The sequence below is a fragment of the Phoenix dactylifera genome, chromosome 4 (assembly GCF_009389715.1).
Source record: "Phoenix dactylifera cultivar Barhee BC4 chromosome 4, palm_55x_up_171113_PBpolish2nd_filt_p, whole genome shotgun sequence".
NCBI classification, from domain to species: Eukaryota; Viridiplantae; Streptophyta; class Magnoliopsida; order Arecales; family Arecaceae; genus Phoenix; species Phoenix dactylifera.
The window spans coordinates 1,218,514-1,232,454 of record NC_052395.1 but is presented as its reverse complement, the minus strand read 5'-3'; the positions used below and the strand labels follow the sequence as shown (position 1 = coordinate 1,232,454).

At 37.5% G+C, this 13,941-nt stretch overlaps 1 protein-coding gene across 2 annotated transcripts; it reads left to right on the top strand.

The window, feature by feature from the left end:
* The first annotated feature begins 4,328 nt into the window (after window positions 1-4,328).
* Window positions 4,329-13,587, top strand: LOC103720538 (V-type proton ATPase subunit B 2). Of its 2 annotated transcripts, XM_008810285.4 has the most exons (16): window positions 4,329-4,433; window positions 5,486-5,557; window positions 6,396-6,451; window positions 6,578-6,676; window positions 7,709-7,768; window positions 8,423-8,534; window positions 8,646-8,854; window positions 10,167-10,295; window positions 10,452-10,589; window positions 11,245-11,395; window positions 11,684-11,766; window positions 12,036-12,083; window positions 12,238-12,291; window positions 12,384-12,467; window positions 13,126-13,243; window positions 13,330-13,587. In XM_008810285.4, the coding sequence occupies exons 2-16, from the start codon at window positions 5,500-5,502 to the stop codon at window positions 13,428-13,430; spliced, it is 1,500 nt and encodes a 499-aa protein (XP_008808507.2). In that variant the 5' UTR covers window positions 4,329-4,433; window positions 5,486-5,499; the 3' UTR covers window positions 13,431-13,587. The 2 variants fall into 2 exon arrangements, with proteins under 2 accessions (XP_008808507.2, XP_008808508.2); XM_008810286.3 differs by having other exon boundaries at window positions 4,330-4,433; window positions 13,126-13,587.
* Window positions 13,588-13,941: the final 354 nt, after the last annotated feature.

Here is a 13,941-nt window from a genome sequence, read left to right as displayed (position 1 = left end):
AAGGGCAAACGAAAGTGCCGGTCCCAACTCATGAACGCTGATTTAGTTGCAGCAGACCTTGCTCAGAATTATCATTATTCACTGTTTTGGGGAAGGTGTCTTGGGGCTGTTCCCCCTGTAAATAGGAATTGCAGGAAGGAGGCATTCAGATCATGCCACAGCTATTCTGTCACTGATGCAGCGATGGGGAAGAGGATATTGAACTTCTCCGAGCTGCCCTACTGCTCGAGCGGCAAGACAGACCTCTAATCTTCTCAACCATGAGCCTTGGGGCACCTTTCATAGTTTTTGTGCTACTTGGAACGGGCTGTCAACAATGACACCCAACTGCATTTGGTTTGCTGATCTTGGCTGCTAAGTCTGGATCATGGACTCGAGTTGCACCAAGTCGCTGGTCGCAATTGGTGAATGTGTTAGAATTTGCTGTTGCCATGGGTGCTATGACCAAGGGAAATTATGGTTTTTTTTTTTTTTTACTAAAGCAGATAAATTATACCTGACGAGTATGGATGCATCCAATAAGTCAGAAAACAAAATGCCTCGGAGTGTTCAGAACAACTCTCCATTTCCAATCTACAAGATACTATCGGAATGACTGGCCACATAAGCCGCTATCCAATCCGCAATCATGTTGGCTTCTCAAAAAATATGCTTGGCCTGAAAGGCTCCTTCGTTTCAAAAAATGGTGGTTTTTCTCTCTACTCACCATGGTGGGTTTCTCCATCTACTTTTGTTGGAAATCCCCGCCCTGTGTTGTTGTCAAAAGTGGCTCCGTCAGGGACCTGGTTTGTCATCCAGAACCATGTCAATGTCATCCTTATTTCTAGGGGCTAGCGTTTTGATGGAAACTATGATGCCCTGTGCTGAACTCTGGGCCTCCGGGGTTGGACTTCTCCATGCGATCTACATGCAAAGGAAATATGGTTCTTTGTCGACCATTTTATAAATAAATTGTTTAATTTCATAAATTTGTATTTGATGTTTTTAAGTACTGCTGCAGAATAGATCAGCAAATCACCATCCGACCAGCCACGACCCGGACATCTGGTTCTTAGACTTGCGGCCAAGTGAAAGGGAAAGGCTGCTGATTGGTGTCGAGTTTTGTGGCTGATCATAGTGGCCATCGTTAGAATTGTTTCTTAATATGGCCTAAATTATTCTTAGTTAGGATCATCTTGGAGCTTTGTTTTGATAAAACCTGAATCATCTTAAAATATTATTATTATTATTATTATTTTTGCTAAAGCGGATGTATCATACACGACGGGTACAGATACATCCAAGAAAGTCAAAAGATAACACATCTCAGAGTGCTCCGGATAAGTCCTCCTTTTCCAGCCAAAGGGTCTCGCTAGAATAGTTAGCCACATAAGAGGTTATCCAATCTGCTGCCCCGTTGGCCTCACGATACACATATTTAGCCTGGACGGCCAGCTCCCCACGCACCGTAGCCTGAATGTTCCTGAGCAACGGGTGGCTATCGTCTACACCCCACGCGCTCCTCTGGATCCAACTGATGGTTGTCGATAAATCGTCCTTCAGTACTACAGCATATGTAGGCAAAGAGCGTCGGATATAACTCAAGCCAGACCAGGCTGCTCTCAATCTGCCTCCAGAAATGAGATATCGAAGATCATCTTAAAATATCCTTCAATCAAGTTAAGGCGCTTCGTATTTACACGTGGAGAGGTTCAGGGGGACTGTCCGTAAGTACAGGGTCCCAGTCCCTCTGTTTACTCGCGGGAGCAGGTTATAGTAGGATACTCATGGATCTCTTAATTGAAGTCGGGGAGCGAGAGAGAAGATTGGTGTACCTTAAGGTCTCTGCCAAGTTGTGCTTCACTTCAAGGTACGAGAATGAATAGGACAACAAAGGATTAGCCAATGCGAGATACATGATGAAAGGTACGTTCTCAAATCCGTAATATTTTTGCATGGTTAATTGATCACCTATCATATGCAAAACTGTTGTTACATGTTTAACATGGATATCTTGTGGATCTTAGCCAAAGAATCTTTGTTTTGCTGACTCCTTGAAATACGAATCTTGCTGATTGCCCGGCAAAAATTCACCCGATCAGATGGATATGACAAAATTATTTTGTAATACTAACTCAGAGATCTCCAAAGCTCTCGACTGATGGGATACCTCCTTGTTGATTCATTTTGCCTTTGCCTTTGCCACAAGCCTCCTTTTTCTCTCGGGTTCGGCGTCAACCATCGAGTATCTCTCAGCGGCTTCCAACTTTTCCTAGAGATTTGTAATTTAGCTCATCTGCATGCCGGCAACTACTTATTTTTAGTAGTTTCCGCAATCCATGGAACCGCAAGTTCTAGCTAGGGATGGTAATTTTAGCCAATCTATTAGATACCTGATCCGATGCGATCCAAATGAGGCTGATTTTACCTGATTCGTTTAAACTTAGAGGTAGATGTGGATTTTAGATGTAACAGCCCAAGTGGATTTGGGTCAGACATGGATAATGATATGCCCTGTTCCAAATCTGACTGGATATGATATAACCTTAATCTCTCCCCTCCTGTTTCATCCCATAGATGAAAACTGTCATGGCCCCACTTGCCTCGGTCATCTCTCTCCTTTTTTTACTTAGAAAATTATTATTGTTAAAACTTAGAGTGTATATATATATCCTGTGAAAATCACAACAATCAATTATTTTTATTTGTTTTGTTTCCAAGCCTTCAATTTATTAGACTTATGTATGAACTATTTCTTATTAGGATATATTGTAGTTATTGATGTATATTAGAATTTTCTCTACGAATCAAACACTATATCATGAGAGAATAAGCTATAAGCTTCTCCTATTTATATGTAGCTATAATCTCATTTATTATAAGTGATGAAAAAAATATGGGACATCTTGATTTTGGCCTAAACCGACCTTCTTGATATCGATATTAACAGAAGTAAACAACTTCAGTGAAAACCAAGGTGCCACTTTGCTCATGCTGATAAAGACAAACAGTTATAGAAATATTGTAGTCAATGTACGGTTAGCATAATTGCTGCCGCATGCTGTTCACGCGGACAGTTATCATATTATTAATGTGCAACCGACTGTTACTTTACAGTTACGGCACATCGCGCCAAATCAGGTAACACATAAGTATTCTACCTTATATAAAGGGGTGATCCAGGGATCCTCAGGTAAGTTGATTTGGAGGCTGTTATTTATAATTTTTTTTCTTCTACATTGTTGCTTTATTATTTTGACTTAAGCATCGAAGAGTTTTCCGTCGGAAACTTTCCAACAAATAGACTTCTTGAAGGTTAACATCGAAGGCAACCAATTTGTCTTTGCTACAGTTTCATCCGACCTCACTCAGCTTGGTCCTTACTGATCTCAAAGCGAGCCGAGCAGTGTCCCAACCTCGGTTCAGAATTTAGCGGTAATAATAGGAATAAGCTATAATTATTTGACCCAATCAATCTTGCCTACCCGGTCCGCCCCACCCACGATCCATCCCATCAATTATGAGGTCCGATTTGACCTGATCTCGGATAGGTCTGAGCTGGTTCTAGTCCTGTACCAATCTTAAAGGTCCATAGGCTTCATCAATGGAGCACGTGCACGCATCATGTGGTATGCTAATATTTGTGATCGTGTTCACTATAAACTAGTCAGAAAATAACAGCCGAATGGGTTAAGAAACCAAGGGTCACATCAGAAGAGATTCGAGATGCCGTAACATGTCTACGTGCATAAATCGAATTGGATTTTATCACATGATCAACCTCTTTCATTTTTCTTTCTACTCTCAGGCCTCACGAGAAGGATAGGATCATAGGAAGAGTTACCACTCGTGATGAGGACATCATTTCTATCTAACAAGCTCAATCTGAACCGTCCATCACCTACGTTCTGTTTATTTGATCCAATCCACAATTTATCCTCGATGATCAAATCCTTAAATTAGAAGGAAACTGATATTTTTAAGGAGCTCAACTCAAAGCTGGCGATCAGCAAACTCGTCGCCATCAAACGGTCCCGATCAGGTTCTGCATGCAATTGGGAAACTCACTGGATTGCATGTATTAACTTTATTATGATTAGTTTTGTAATCGGACGGCTATCGACGTGCCGATACACGAGCCGCACCTTCTTGGATGTTTCCTCACGTGGTATGTTGGACTACAAATCGACATCATCCAACCAACGAACCAACGAACCATACTCACGAGGCAGCATCCTCGAATTGATTCATTTGTCGGATCGTCCAGATCAATCCACGTCCGCCTAATATTGATCCGACGGCTATCGCCCACGGATCAGAACTTCACAAAAATAATCGTTGCATAATGGAAAATAGAAAAACTTATGTAAGGCACGTTTTTATACCTCTCCTCCGTCGAACTCTCTATGTGAGGGAGGGAGAGAGGGAGAGGGAGAGAGCGGATCGAATCTGAGGTACGCTTTTCGCAGTGTCTTCCTCCGCGGAATTTTTTCCCCATTTTTTTTAAAATTTTGTGCCAAAATTTGCGATGATTTCTCGATGCCACACTGCCGAGTCGGAAGAATCTGTTATCTTGATCGGTTGATCGGTTTGATTCATGAGATCTGTTCATTCAGTCGGTTAATCGAAGTAGCGTGAAGAGTATTATGGCATTTTTTTCCCCAACATTTTTTTGAAAAATTTGCAAAAAATTACGGTTTTTTTTGGGTAATAGTTGAAGTTCTGTTTGTTCTGTAGAATTTCTCCTCCTCCCTCTTCCTAACTTTGCGGATTAGAAGAGCCAGTTACTGGTTCTTCAGTAGACAAAATGTCTACTCTGCTTTTTGATCAAGAATATTTATAAACATTTAAGTTTGTCTGGCTACGTTTTGGCACTGATTTGAACTCAATTTCGAACTTCTAATGTTTTAGAAGTTAAGGTCGGATTTTTTTGGATTTGTAGCTGGTATGGTTTGTTTCTTTATTCATTTATTTATTTTTTGTTACATGGAGAATCCGAGGCTGTTCTTTTTCCCCCCTTTTTTATAGATCAGGGGATGTGTAATCTCTGTTAATTCTTGAATGGCAGAATTTCCGTAAAAAGCAACCTAAATTCGAGATTTTGTTTCATATATTTTTGATTAGTTATTTATTGCTCATTTGTGTCGAAACATGCTTTTTATTAGTTTTAAAAATACAAAATATGTGTCCGATGGTGTTGGGAGTAGGAAAATTTAAATTAAAAAATAGTAAATGGAATCGATAGGCAACTTGTTGAGCTTCAAATTCACTTACTGTTATGTATTAATAACTTTTCTATGATTCAGTTAAAAGAAATAGGGCCAGTGTTACAGCTTTAGGTTTCTTTTACTGCATCTTTTGATGCACCTTCAGATTCTATAACTTATTTGCAATAATAGAGTCATAAAATCTGCCTACCATTTTTTTTAATAAAACTATTAGTTAAAAAGAAGAAAGGATTTTTATGCTTTTATATGGTGATTGTTTATCTTTCTGTTGTTTTCAGGCTGTTAATTGAATATGGGCGTGGCAAAGAACAACACGGACATGGAAGAGGGAACATTGGAGATTGGCATGGGTATGTAGTTGCTTAACTTTAGCATATCTTGGAATGTTGTGATAACCTTTTTTGTATGCTCTTTGATCATGCGCATGCGATGATCCTCACATTGCTTTCCCTTTTTGTTTTCAAGTGTCCTTGATGCATCAATGGGCAATATGCTTGATTTCTACAAAGATTGATGGGAAACTTCTAAAACCTTTAAACCAGTGGGCGTAGTTTGGTTATTATCTATATTAAACATTATATGATAGAGGCATGATAGAAGGATACCTTGTATGGGTACTTTTATCGTGCATTTGGGGTTCGGACATTAGGATCTCACACAGCTCTTATGCACTTATGCTTAGGTCATTAGGATGTTACATGGCTTTTTATTGTGCTCATATCGTGCTTTTTCCTGTCCACTAGAGAGAAAATGATACATAAAAGCTATGTTAAATGGATCCTTAGACTTGTATTTCACGATGTAGATATGGGCATGGATATAAGTCCTCTTGGGCACGGGCCTGTAAGAAGAATTCTTAGAAGGACTTGATACTTAAACATGTAAATGCTCCTAATGCTTGCATACAAATCCATGCAATGTAGGATTAAATTATCACAACCAATGGTGTCAAATATTTAGATACAATTTTTATCCGATCTGGAAACAAATCAAGATGTTTACAAACAACAAGCTACCATGAGAGTATTGATGACATGGGGAAGGCACTTCTGCATGTAATTTACAGATGCATGTTGCTAGTGTTACATTTTATCCTCTGTGGCGAGTTATACTGAATGATTCATAATTCTTGTGATAGTAGGTTACAGTATGGAATTTAAACCAAGGATCTTTTTCTTCATGATGCAGAGTACAGGACTGTTTCTGGCGTTGCAGGTCCTCTGGTCATTCTGGAGAAAGTTAAGGTGCGTATCTTATTTACTTCTAGTCAGCTACATTTACCACCATAATTTCTATAACATCATGGTTCTCCCATTTTAGTTCAAGGTCTTGGATTTCCACCTGAGCCCTCTTCCACCATATGATTTCAGGGTCCTAAGTATCAAGAAATTGTTAATATACGATTAGGAGATGGCACAACTCGACGTGGTCAGGTTTTGGAAGTTGATGGGGAAAAAGCTGTTGTACAGGTTTTAAGCTTGTTTTGATCTGTTTATTTATATCAGTTATGTGAATTTTGGCCATCAGCACACTCCTTGTTCTTCCATTGTTGTTAGTGTCCTATGTAATTGCTGAGTAGCAATGTTATCTTTGTTCAAGCTTAGTTGTAATTGCCTAATTGTTTGGATGCTATCTTCTGTTTAAAATCTAACCAAAGCACCCAGTAGTAGGCACGCTGTTGTTCTCTCTCTCTATCTCTCTCTCTACCCCCCTCTACTTCGCTCTCTCCTAAGTAAAATATGAGGATGTTGGTTATTACTTTTATTTGTTTAGCTTGCTAAAACTTGAGAGGGATGAAAACATAAATCTTTCTTTTTACTTGCAGTTGATGTTTGCTTTCTCTTTTAATTGTGAGAAAGTTTATGTTGCATTCAGATGCAGTTGATTTGCATATTTTCTTAAAGAGCTTTTTGCATGTCTACCCTCCAAAAATCACTATTTGTGTGTCCGTGTGTGCACATACACGCGCACACACACATATCAATTTTTTCTGTTTTTGCACCAAGATTCTCCCATTATATTTAGGACTGACGGTGTTAATAAGTAATCATTTTAATTGTAGAATGACAATATTACCCTTTGCATTAATACCCTTGAAAAAATTCACTTTTACTTTGCCTTGCAAAAAGCTATATTCTTGCATAAATTTTTCAGGGGTCTTAATACAAAAGGGTAATAAAGTGATTTAAACTTAAAACAATTATTTCATTAACACTGTCAGCCAAAAATCTAACTAGCGGCATCTTCGCAAAAACAAGATTTGAGAGGTACATATGCAAATAGTGATGTTTTGACAGTAAATATGCAATAAGTCATATTTGCAGGGGTGTAAATGCAAAAATTACTTTCTTGGATAATCTTCAGCTTTGCCATTGTGTCAAATGCCTGTTAGGTTTCCCTTGTAATTCTTTTTTTAAGCATTATTTATTTTCTCAATATAATGTTTATTTGATGTTCCCTTTTACTTGTATAATTTGTATGCATGCTGTTGTGATTTGCAGGTTTTTGAGGGAACTTCAGGCATCGATAACAAATATACTACTGTGCAATTTACAGGAGAGGTGATGGATCTTTTATTTGAGCGTGGTCCATTATTTTTTTATCTTATTCTTCTTCATTTTATACATAATACGAACATATTGTATTTAATTAAAGCCAGTTATCGAGCTATCAGTATATGATGTACAGCTTGTATTGTGTGTGGAAATTCCCATAGTACATATGTAATATGTGACTATCTGCTAATTTCTCTTGATATGTTATCAAATCCAAGCTTAACTCGTATACTATTCATTTTTTTGTTCCTGTGCATGCATCTGTGTGCATGCACCAGCTTCTTTTGATCCTTTAAGATCCTGCATGCAAGTCCAAACTTCAGTTTAGTGCATATATAACTTTGCACCAATATAGATGGTTATAAGGAATTGAAATTTATATGGAGGACCGTTAAAGCAGATCTTCTTGCATATGAACAGAAAGTAAGAGTCCACAAGAGGAAAAAATTTTCAGGTAGACAGCAAAACACAGAAAGTAAATAAATTAGCAAGCCTATTAAAGTGCTCTCTTGCTTTAAGCGGCTTAAAATGTATGTTGATCCCTTCTTGCTCACTATATTCTATACATGCTTGTTTTGGAATTTTTTTGTGCATGTTCATCTCTTATTTCTCTTGCTGCTTTGATGATTCTGATTTTTTCCCCTCTTGTTTTTAATGCAGGTTCTGAAAACTCCTGTCTCAATGGATATGCTTGGACGGATTTTTAATGGTTCCGGGAAACCTATAGACAATGGCCCACCTATATTGCCAGAGGCATACCTGGATATCTCTGGTAAGTTACAGAGGAAGATGATGAAATTGCAAAATTTCTGAGATTAGCTCTTTTTTGACCTCAAGCTTGTGTTATTTGTTTCGTCCAATAATTCTTATGAGTTTGTTGCAGGAAGTTCCATCAATCCCAGTGAGAGAACATATCCTGAAGAGATGATTCAGACAGGGATATCTACCATTGATGTCATGAACTCCATTGCTCGAGGGCAGAAGATCCCTCTTTTTTCTGCTGCTGGGCTTCCACATAATGAAATTGCAGCTCAGATTTGTCGTCAAGCTGGTCTTGTGAAGCGGTTGGAAAAATCTGATAGTCTCTTGGAGGTATTACAAAGATATCAATAAGTTCAATTGGCTAGCGTCAAAGAACTTTGTTTGTTTAGCTTTATGCTTTTTAAGTTAGTGAATTTGTTTTGTGTTTGCTTTGCCACTATTATAACGAATATCTTATAATTAATTCATATTGTGTTTCCTAAGTTCAATTAAATCCTTAAAAATCAAGAAACTGGAACAAATATATGTTGTTAAAACGTATGCAACTCAGAAAAGTGTAGGGAAAGTAAAACTCTTTTCAAATGCTTATTGGAGAGGAATGCTTTTCTTGGTAAGTATTGTTCTGGAAACTACTCAGTTGAGCTTTCCAATTCATGTGAACTGTATTTGGCTACAGTTGAAATTTGTGACATCTTTATTGTTTCTTTTGCCAATCTGTCTGGAGTGTTCATCTGATCCCTAGTATTGTTGTTAGTGTCCTATGTAAATGTGTTATGAAATTCAAGTTCGAAAATGCTCAATTTCCACGTGCATGAGTGTTCTGCAGTTGTATATTGTCCCTATTTTCTTTTTATTTTGCTTATCCTGGCAACTATGCTTCCAATAACATCCTTGCCAAATCGTGTAAGCTTAGCATTCCAAGCTGACTAAAGCATAACCAGGGTATGGCCCAACAACGGCATAGTTAAAATCCTCGTGAATCAGAGTAAAGTGAGAAGATATATACATAGTAATTAGGAGCCCAACAAGTTTAGACATGAAGGGTCATAGTCTAGGGATGGTCCATGTAACATTTTGAGATCAAGGATTGAATCACCAGTTCATTTTTTCAAAAAAAAAAAAAAAACTCTGAAATATCATACATGTGCTCCTACTTTTTCTTTTCGTTCCTCCCATTTCACTATATTAGAGATTGCAAATGTGGCCCTTTCTTGGAAACCAGATAAGACCATAATTTTTTTCTCCAGCTGATTAAAAGTTGTTAGGTTTAATCATCTCAATCACGGAGGTAAATTTAATCTAGGAGAATTGGGGATATGTCTTCATCGGTTTGGGAGCCATCGGAAGTCACCTTTCATCATTGATGTTGGACACCATAACTCTGGTTTTTTTCTTATAATGCTTAAAAGAGCAAGATTCATTAAAGTTCTGGCATAATGGTTTTGGATTTATTTTTTCTTTTTTTATTTTATTTTGACCTTCTTTCCTGCAAACATGAAATGTCTAGTTCATAACTTTGTGGATCAATCCTTGTTGATTGCTTGTTGTGGATCAATCCTGCAGTTGGCCATTGAGAATTTCTTTCCAAAATCATTGTCTATTTATACATGCATGTCGAACCTCTTTTCCCTGAATTCAACAGGATGGCGAGGAAGACAATTTTGCTATTGTGTTTGCAGCCATGGGAGTAAACATGGAAACAGCACAGTTTTTCAAACGTGATTTTGAAGAAAATGGTTCCATGGAGAGAGTGACACTTTTTCTAAATCTGGTATCTTTGCTAAACCTCATCGGACATATCACCTTCTTAATTTTTCGTAACTTGTTGCACAATTGCTATGTTTATTTATTTGACACAGTTTGCATATTCTCACGTATATTGACAATGCTTAATACTCAGATAGTACTGGTATCATTCTTATTGCAGGCTAATGACCCCACTATTGAGCGCATCATCACCCCTCGAATTGCACTTACTACAGCAGAATATTTAGCTTATGAATGTGGGAAACATGTTCTTGTTATCCTAACAGACATGAGCTCATATGCTGATGCACTTCGTGAGGTCAGGAAAATTGCATTGCATTTTCTTATTGATCAATATTTTTAGACAGTTTGATGAATGAAAACTTTACTACTGCTGGCTTTATCTTGATTACTTGTTGGTTGGGCTCTGCCTTTAGGTTCTATCTAATGGTCCTCTGTCAAATTGTTGGGTTTATAGGTTTCTTGCATAACCATGATTTCTAGGTAATATGTAAACTAAAGAATTTGGGACTTGTCATGCGATGCTTTTCCCTCTTTGGTCATTCTTGCTAATCTATAATTAAGGTGCATGGTCTCCTGATGTAAAAGTTTTGATGGCATTACTTGTATTTATTTGTGCCTAGCTCTATGCAACTATTTCTTTAGTTATAATTTTTGTGTAAAACCCTCATGTTCAAGGCAAAGTTCTCAAGTCATTTTTCATAAACCCAGAAGACACCACATTACATTTTAACGACCACATCTTAATAATTTTAGAATTTGTTGCCCAAACATTTTGTCTTTAGTTTCATACAGTTGCTTTCTTTTTATGAAATTGATTGAATTTATCATCAGCCATTATATGATAATTCTGCATCTATATTGCTGGCATGTTAATTATTTTAAACACTTTCACTGCGGAGTTTTTCCCGAGAAATAAATCTGCTCATGCAAGTTACCTTTTCTGATTTCAGGTATCTGCTGCTCGAGAGGAGGTCCCAGGTAGACGTGGTTATCCTGGGTATATGTACACAGATCTGGCAACCATATATGAACGTGCTGGACGTATAGAAGGGAGAAAAGGGTCAATCACACAGATACCAATCTTGACCATGCCGAATGATGGTAATATGAATTTATATCCTTCTATGCATTGTGTTAGTAAATCATGACCTGATTCTGTTGTATAATAATTTGGTATCACATATTGAATTTTTCTGTCATGGGAGATGGGACACTGTCTTTTCTCATCAATTTTTTATTTCTATTTTTTCTTTTTATTTTTTTTATTTTTTTTGGAGGGGTGGGGGAGTCGGGGAGGGATTGCATTAGGAAGGGTTCCTGTTTTGGATGTCATAACATGTGGTTATGTTCTAAGTGCTTTTTGCTGAATGTTTCTCCATTGTCAAACAGATATCACACATCCAACTCCAGATCTTACGGGTTACATCACTGAGGGCCAAATTTATATTGATAGGCAACTGCACAATCGACAGGTATGATAATGCCAATTTTTGTTTTAAGACCCCCTTTTTTAAACTTTTTATATAGTTTTACTTGCAAAAGATTACTTGACTTAAACCTACTAACTCAGATACTGTAGTTATTTCTATAATTTCCATTTCTTTGGATCAATGGTGCATCTGAAGCAACATTTATGGAATGCAACTGCTTTTCTCAGTCAGATATCAGGCGTCGTTACATGTTTGTTATGTCTAATATGTCAATCATGTATCTGAAGGTTACCTTTTGCTTAATTTACCAGATATACCCACCTATCAATGTCCTTCCATCTCTCTCACGGTTGATGAAGGTGAGCTTCTAAGTACATGAAGGCCCTCTTGAGTTAAAAGGAATATGTCTAAATGTTGAAGTAATGACTAATGAGCATTGATTAAACCAGTCAGAAGTCATCACATGTGACTAGAGCAATTATGTTCCTAACAATTGATTTGATTTCTTTGCAGAGTGCTATCGGTGAAGGCATGACCCGTCGTGATCATGCTGATGTGTCTAACCAGGTCAGTGAGCAAAAATTAAAAAAAGGAAAAAAATTGCTTCCTGTTCTGAATTTCTCCGGGGTGTCTTTACTCGTTTGTTGTTTGTTTTCCAGCTTTATGCCAATTATGCAATTGGAAAAGATGTTCAGGCAATGAAAGCAGTTGTTGGAGAGGAGGCACTTTCATCTGAGGATTTGGTATCTCTCTTCCCCTCTCTCTCATATTCCCATGTGCACATCCGCATGTGGTTTTCTCTATTTCTTGAGGAAAACCTGTACCTATCATAAACCAACGAATTGATGAACATATAGATCAATCTGAATGGTTTTGTCTAACAACCATTGCATATATGTGTGGTTTATGTCAGTCATGTCAATCTAGTGTTTAATGCAATCATATTTGTTTTGGACTCTCTAAGTTGTAACAGAAGCTCAGTGTATGAGCTGGTTCAACAACCCAACTAAGTCCACCCATTGGACTGTAGATAAGGCTGGATTCTTCAGATTGATAAAGTTGCCAGTAATGACTATATGAGTAAGGTAGGAGCTTATCCAAGGATTATCCAGTATTCTCTCTCTTAATTTGTGTCTGCATGCATGTGCATGTGATAGTGAATGAAGCATTTGATGGGCATGGTCTCTCTCTCTCTCTCTCTAGTCCATCTTCTAAACATGCAAACACAGTCCCTCTCACAAAGAACACAAACAGATTTTAATTCTTAGAACCCACATACATAATTTAAATCTTAGAATCAACATTTCTGTGCATTTCAGATTTGTGCCTGCTTAAATGTAGTTGTGGCCCCTATCTTATTGATTGTACTAATTGTGTTTATTCATTTGATGAATAACACAGTTATACCTTGAGTTCCTGGACAAGTTTGAAAGGAAGTTTGTCACTCAAGGAGCGTATGATACTCGCAATATCTTCCAATCACTTGATCTTGCATGGACACTTCTACGCATCTTTCCTCGTGAGCTTCTCCATCGTATTCCTGCAAAGACCTTGGATCAGTACTATAGCCGAGACTCCGCTCACTAAGATGCCAATATATTGCAGTTTTGCAGAGGTTATGGAAATCCAGCTTGCCTACCCCCCCAAAAAAATACAGCATGAATAAGTTGATGGGTACACCAGTCCTGACTAGGCCTGTCTGCTAGTTAGATGAGGTTTATTCTTTTGCTGTCAAAAATTTCGAAATATTGGTGCTATTTACGTCACTTATGTAATCTCAGTAGTTTATACAGAAGACATCAAAAATAATGTGATTTGTTGACTCTTGCATTAATTTTCAAGTTTATCGAAACGTTTTTTTTTATGATTTGCTATTTAGTTAAGAAGGTTTGCTTGGAAAACCAGTAAACAATCATTCGGTAGGTTTTGGTGATTATATGGTATCTTCCAAGTTTGATCGAATGTTAAGTTGAAAATCATACATTTAATAAATCATAATAGAGTTGCATCAAAAAAAAAAGTCCATTGTTCATCAGTTGGTTGTAAAGTTCCTTGTACCAATAAAAGCTTGATGTCTTGATAAACCTTGAAGAAAACTAATGCATGTATATTTTCACAAAAGCAAATTTCATTCAAATCAATGCCATATTGCAAGTCAAGGTTTTGTACATGACCTAAGTGCCAGCTTTATTACCCTTCTTGCACCAACAAATACTG

Bases quoted from the DNA above. Each gene is read 5' to 3' on its own strand.
- LOC103720538 (XM_008810285.4), top strand. From the start codon at position 5,500: ATGGGCGTGGCAAAGAACAACACGGACATGGAAGAGGGAACATTGGAG. The intron at 10,590-11,244 runs GTCAGGAAAATT...TTCTGATTTCAG, and splicing joins ATGCTGATGCACTTCGTGAG to GTATCTGCTGCTCGAGAGGA. The intron at 12,084-12,237 runs GTGAGCTTCTAA...ATTTCTTTGCAG, and splicing joins CTCTCTCACGGTTGATGAAG to AGTGCTATCGGTGAAGGCAT.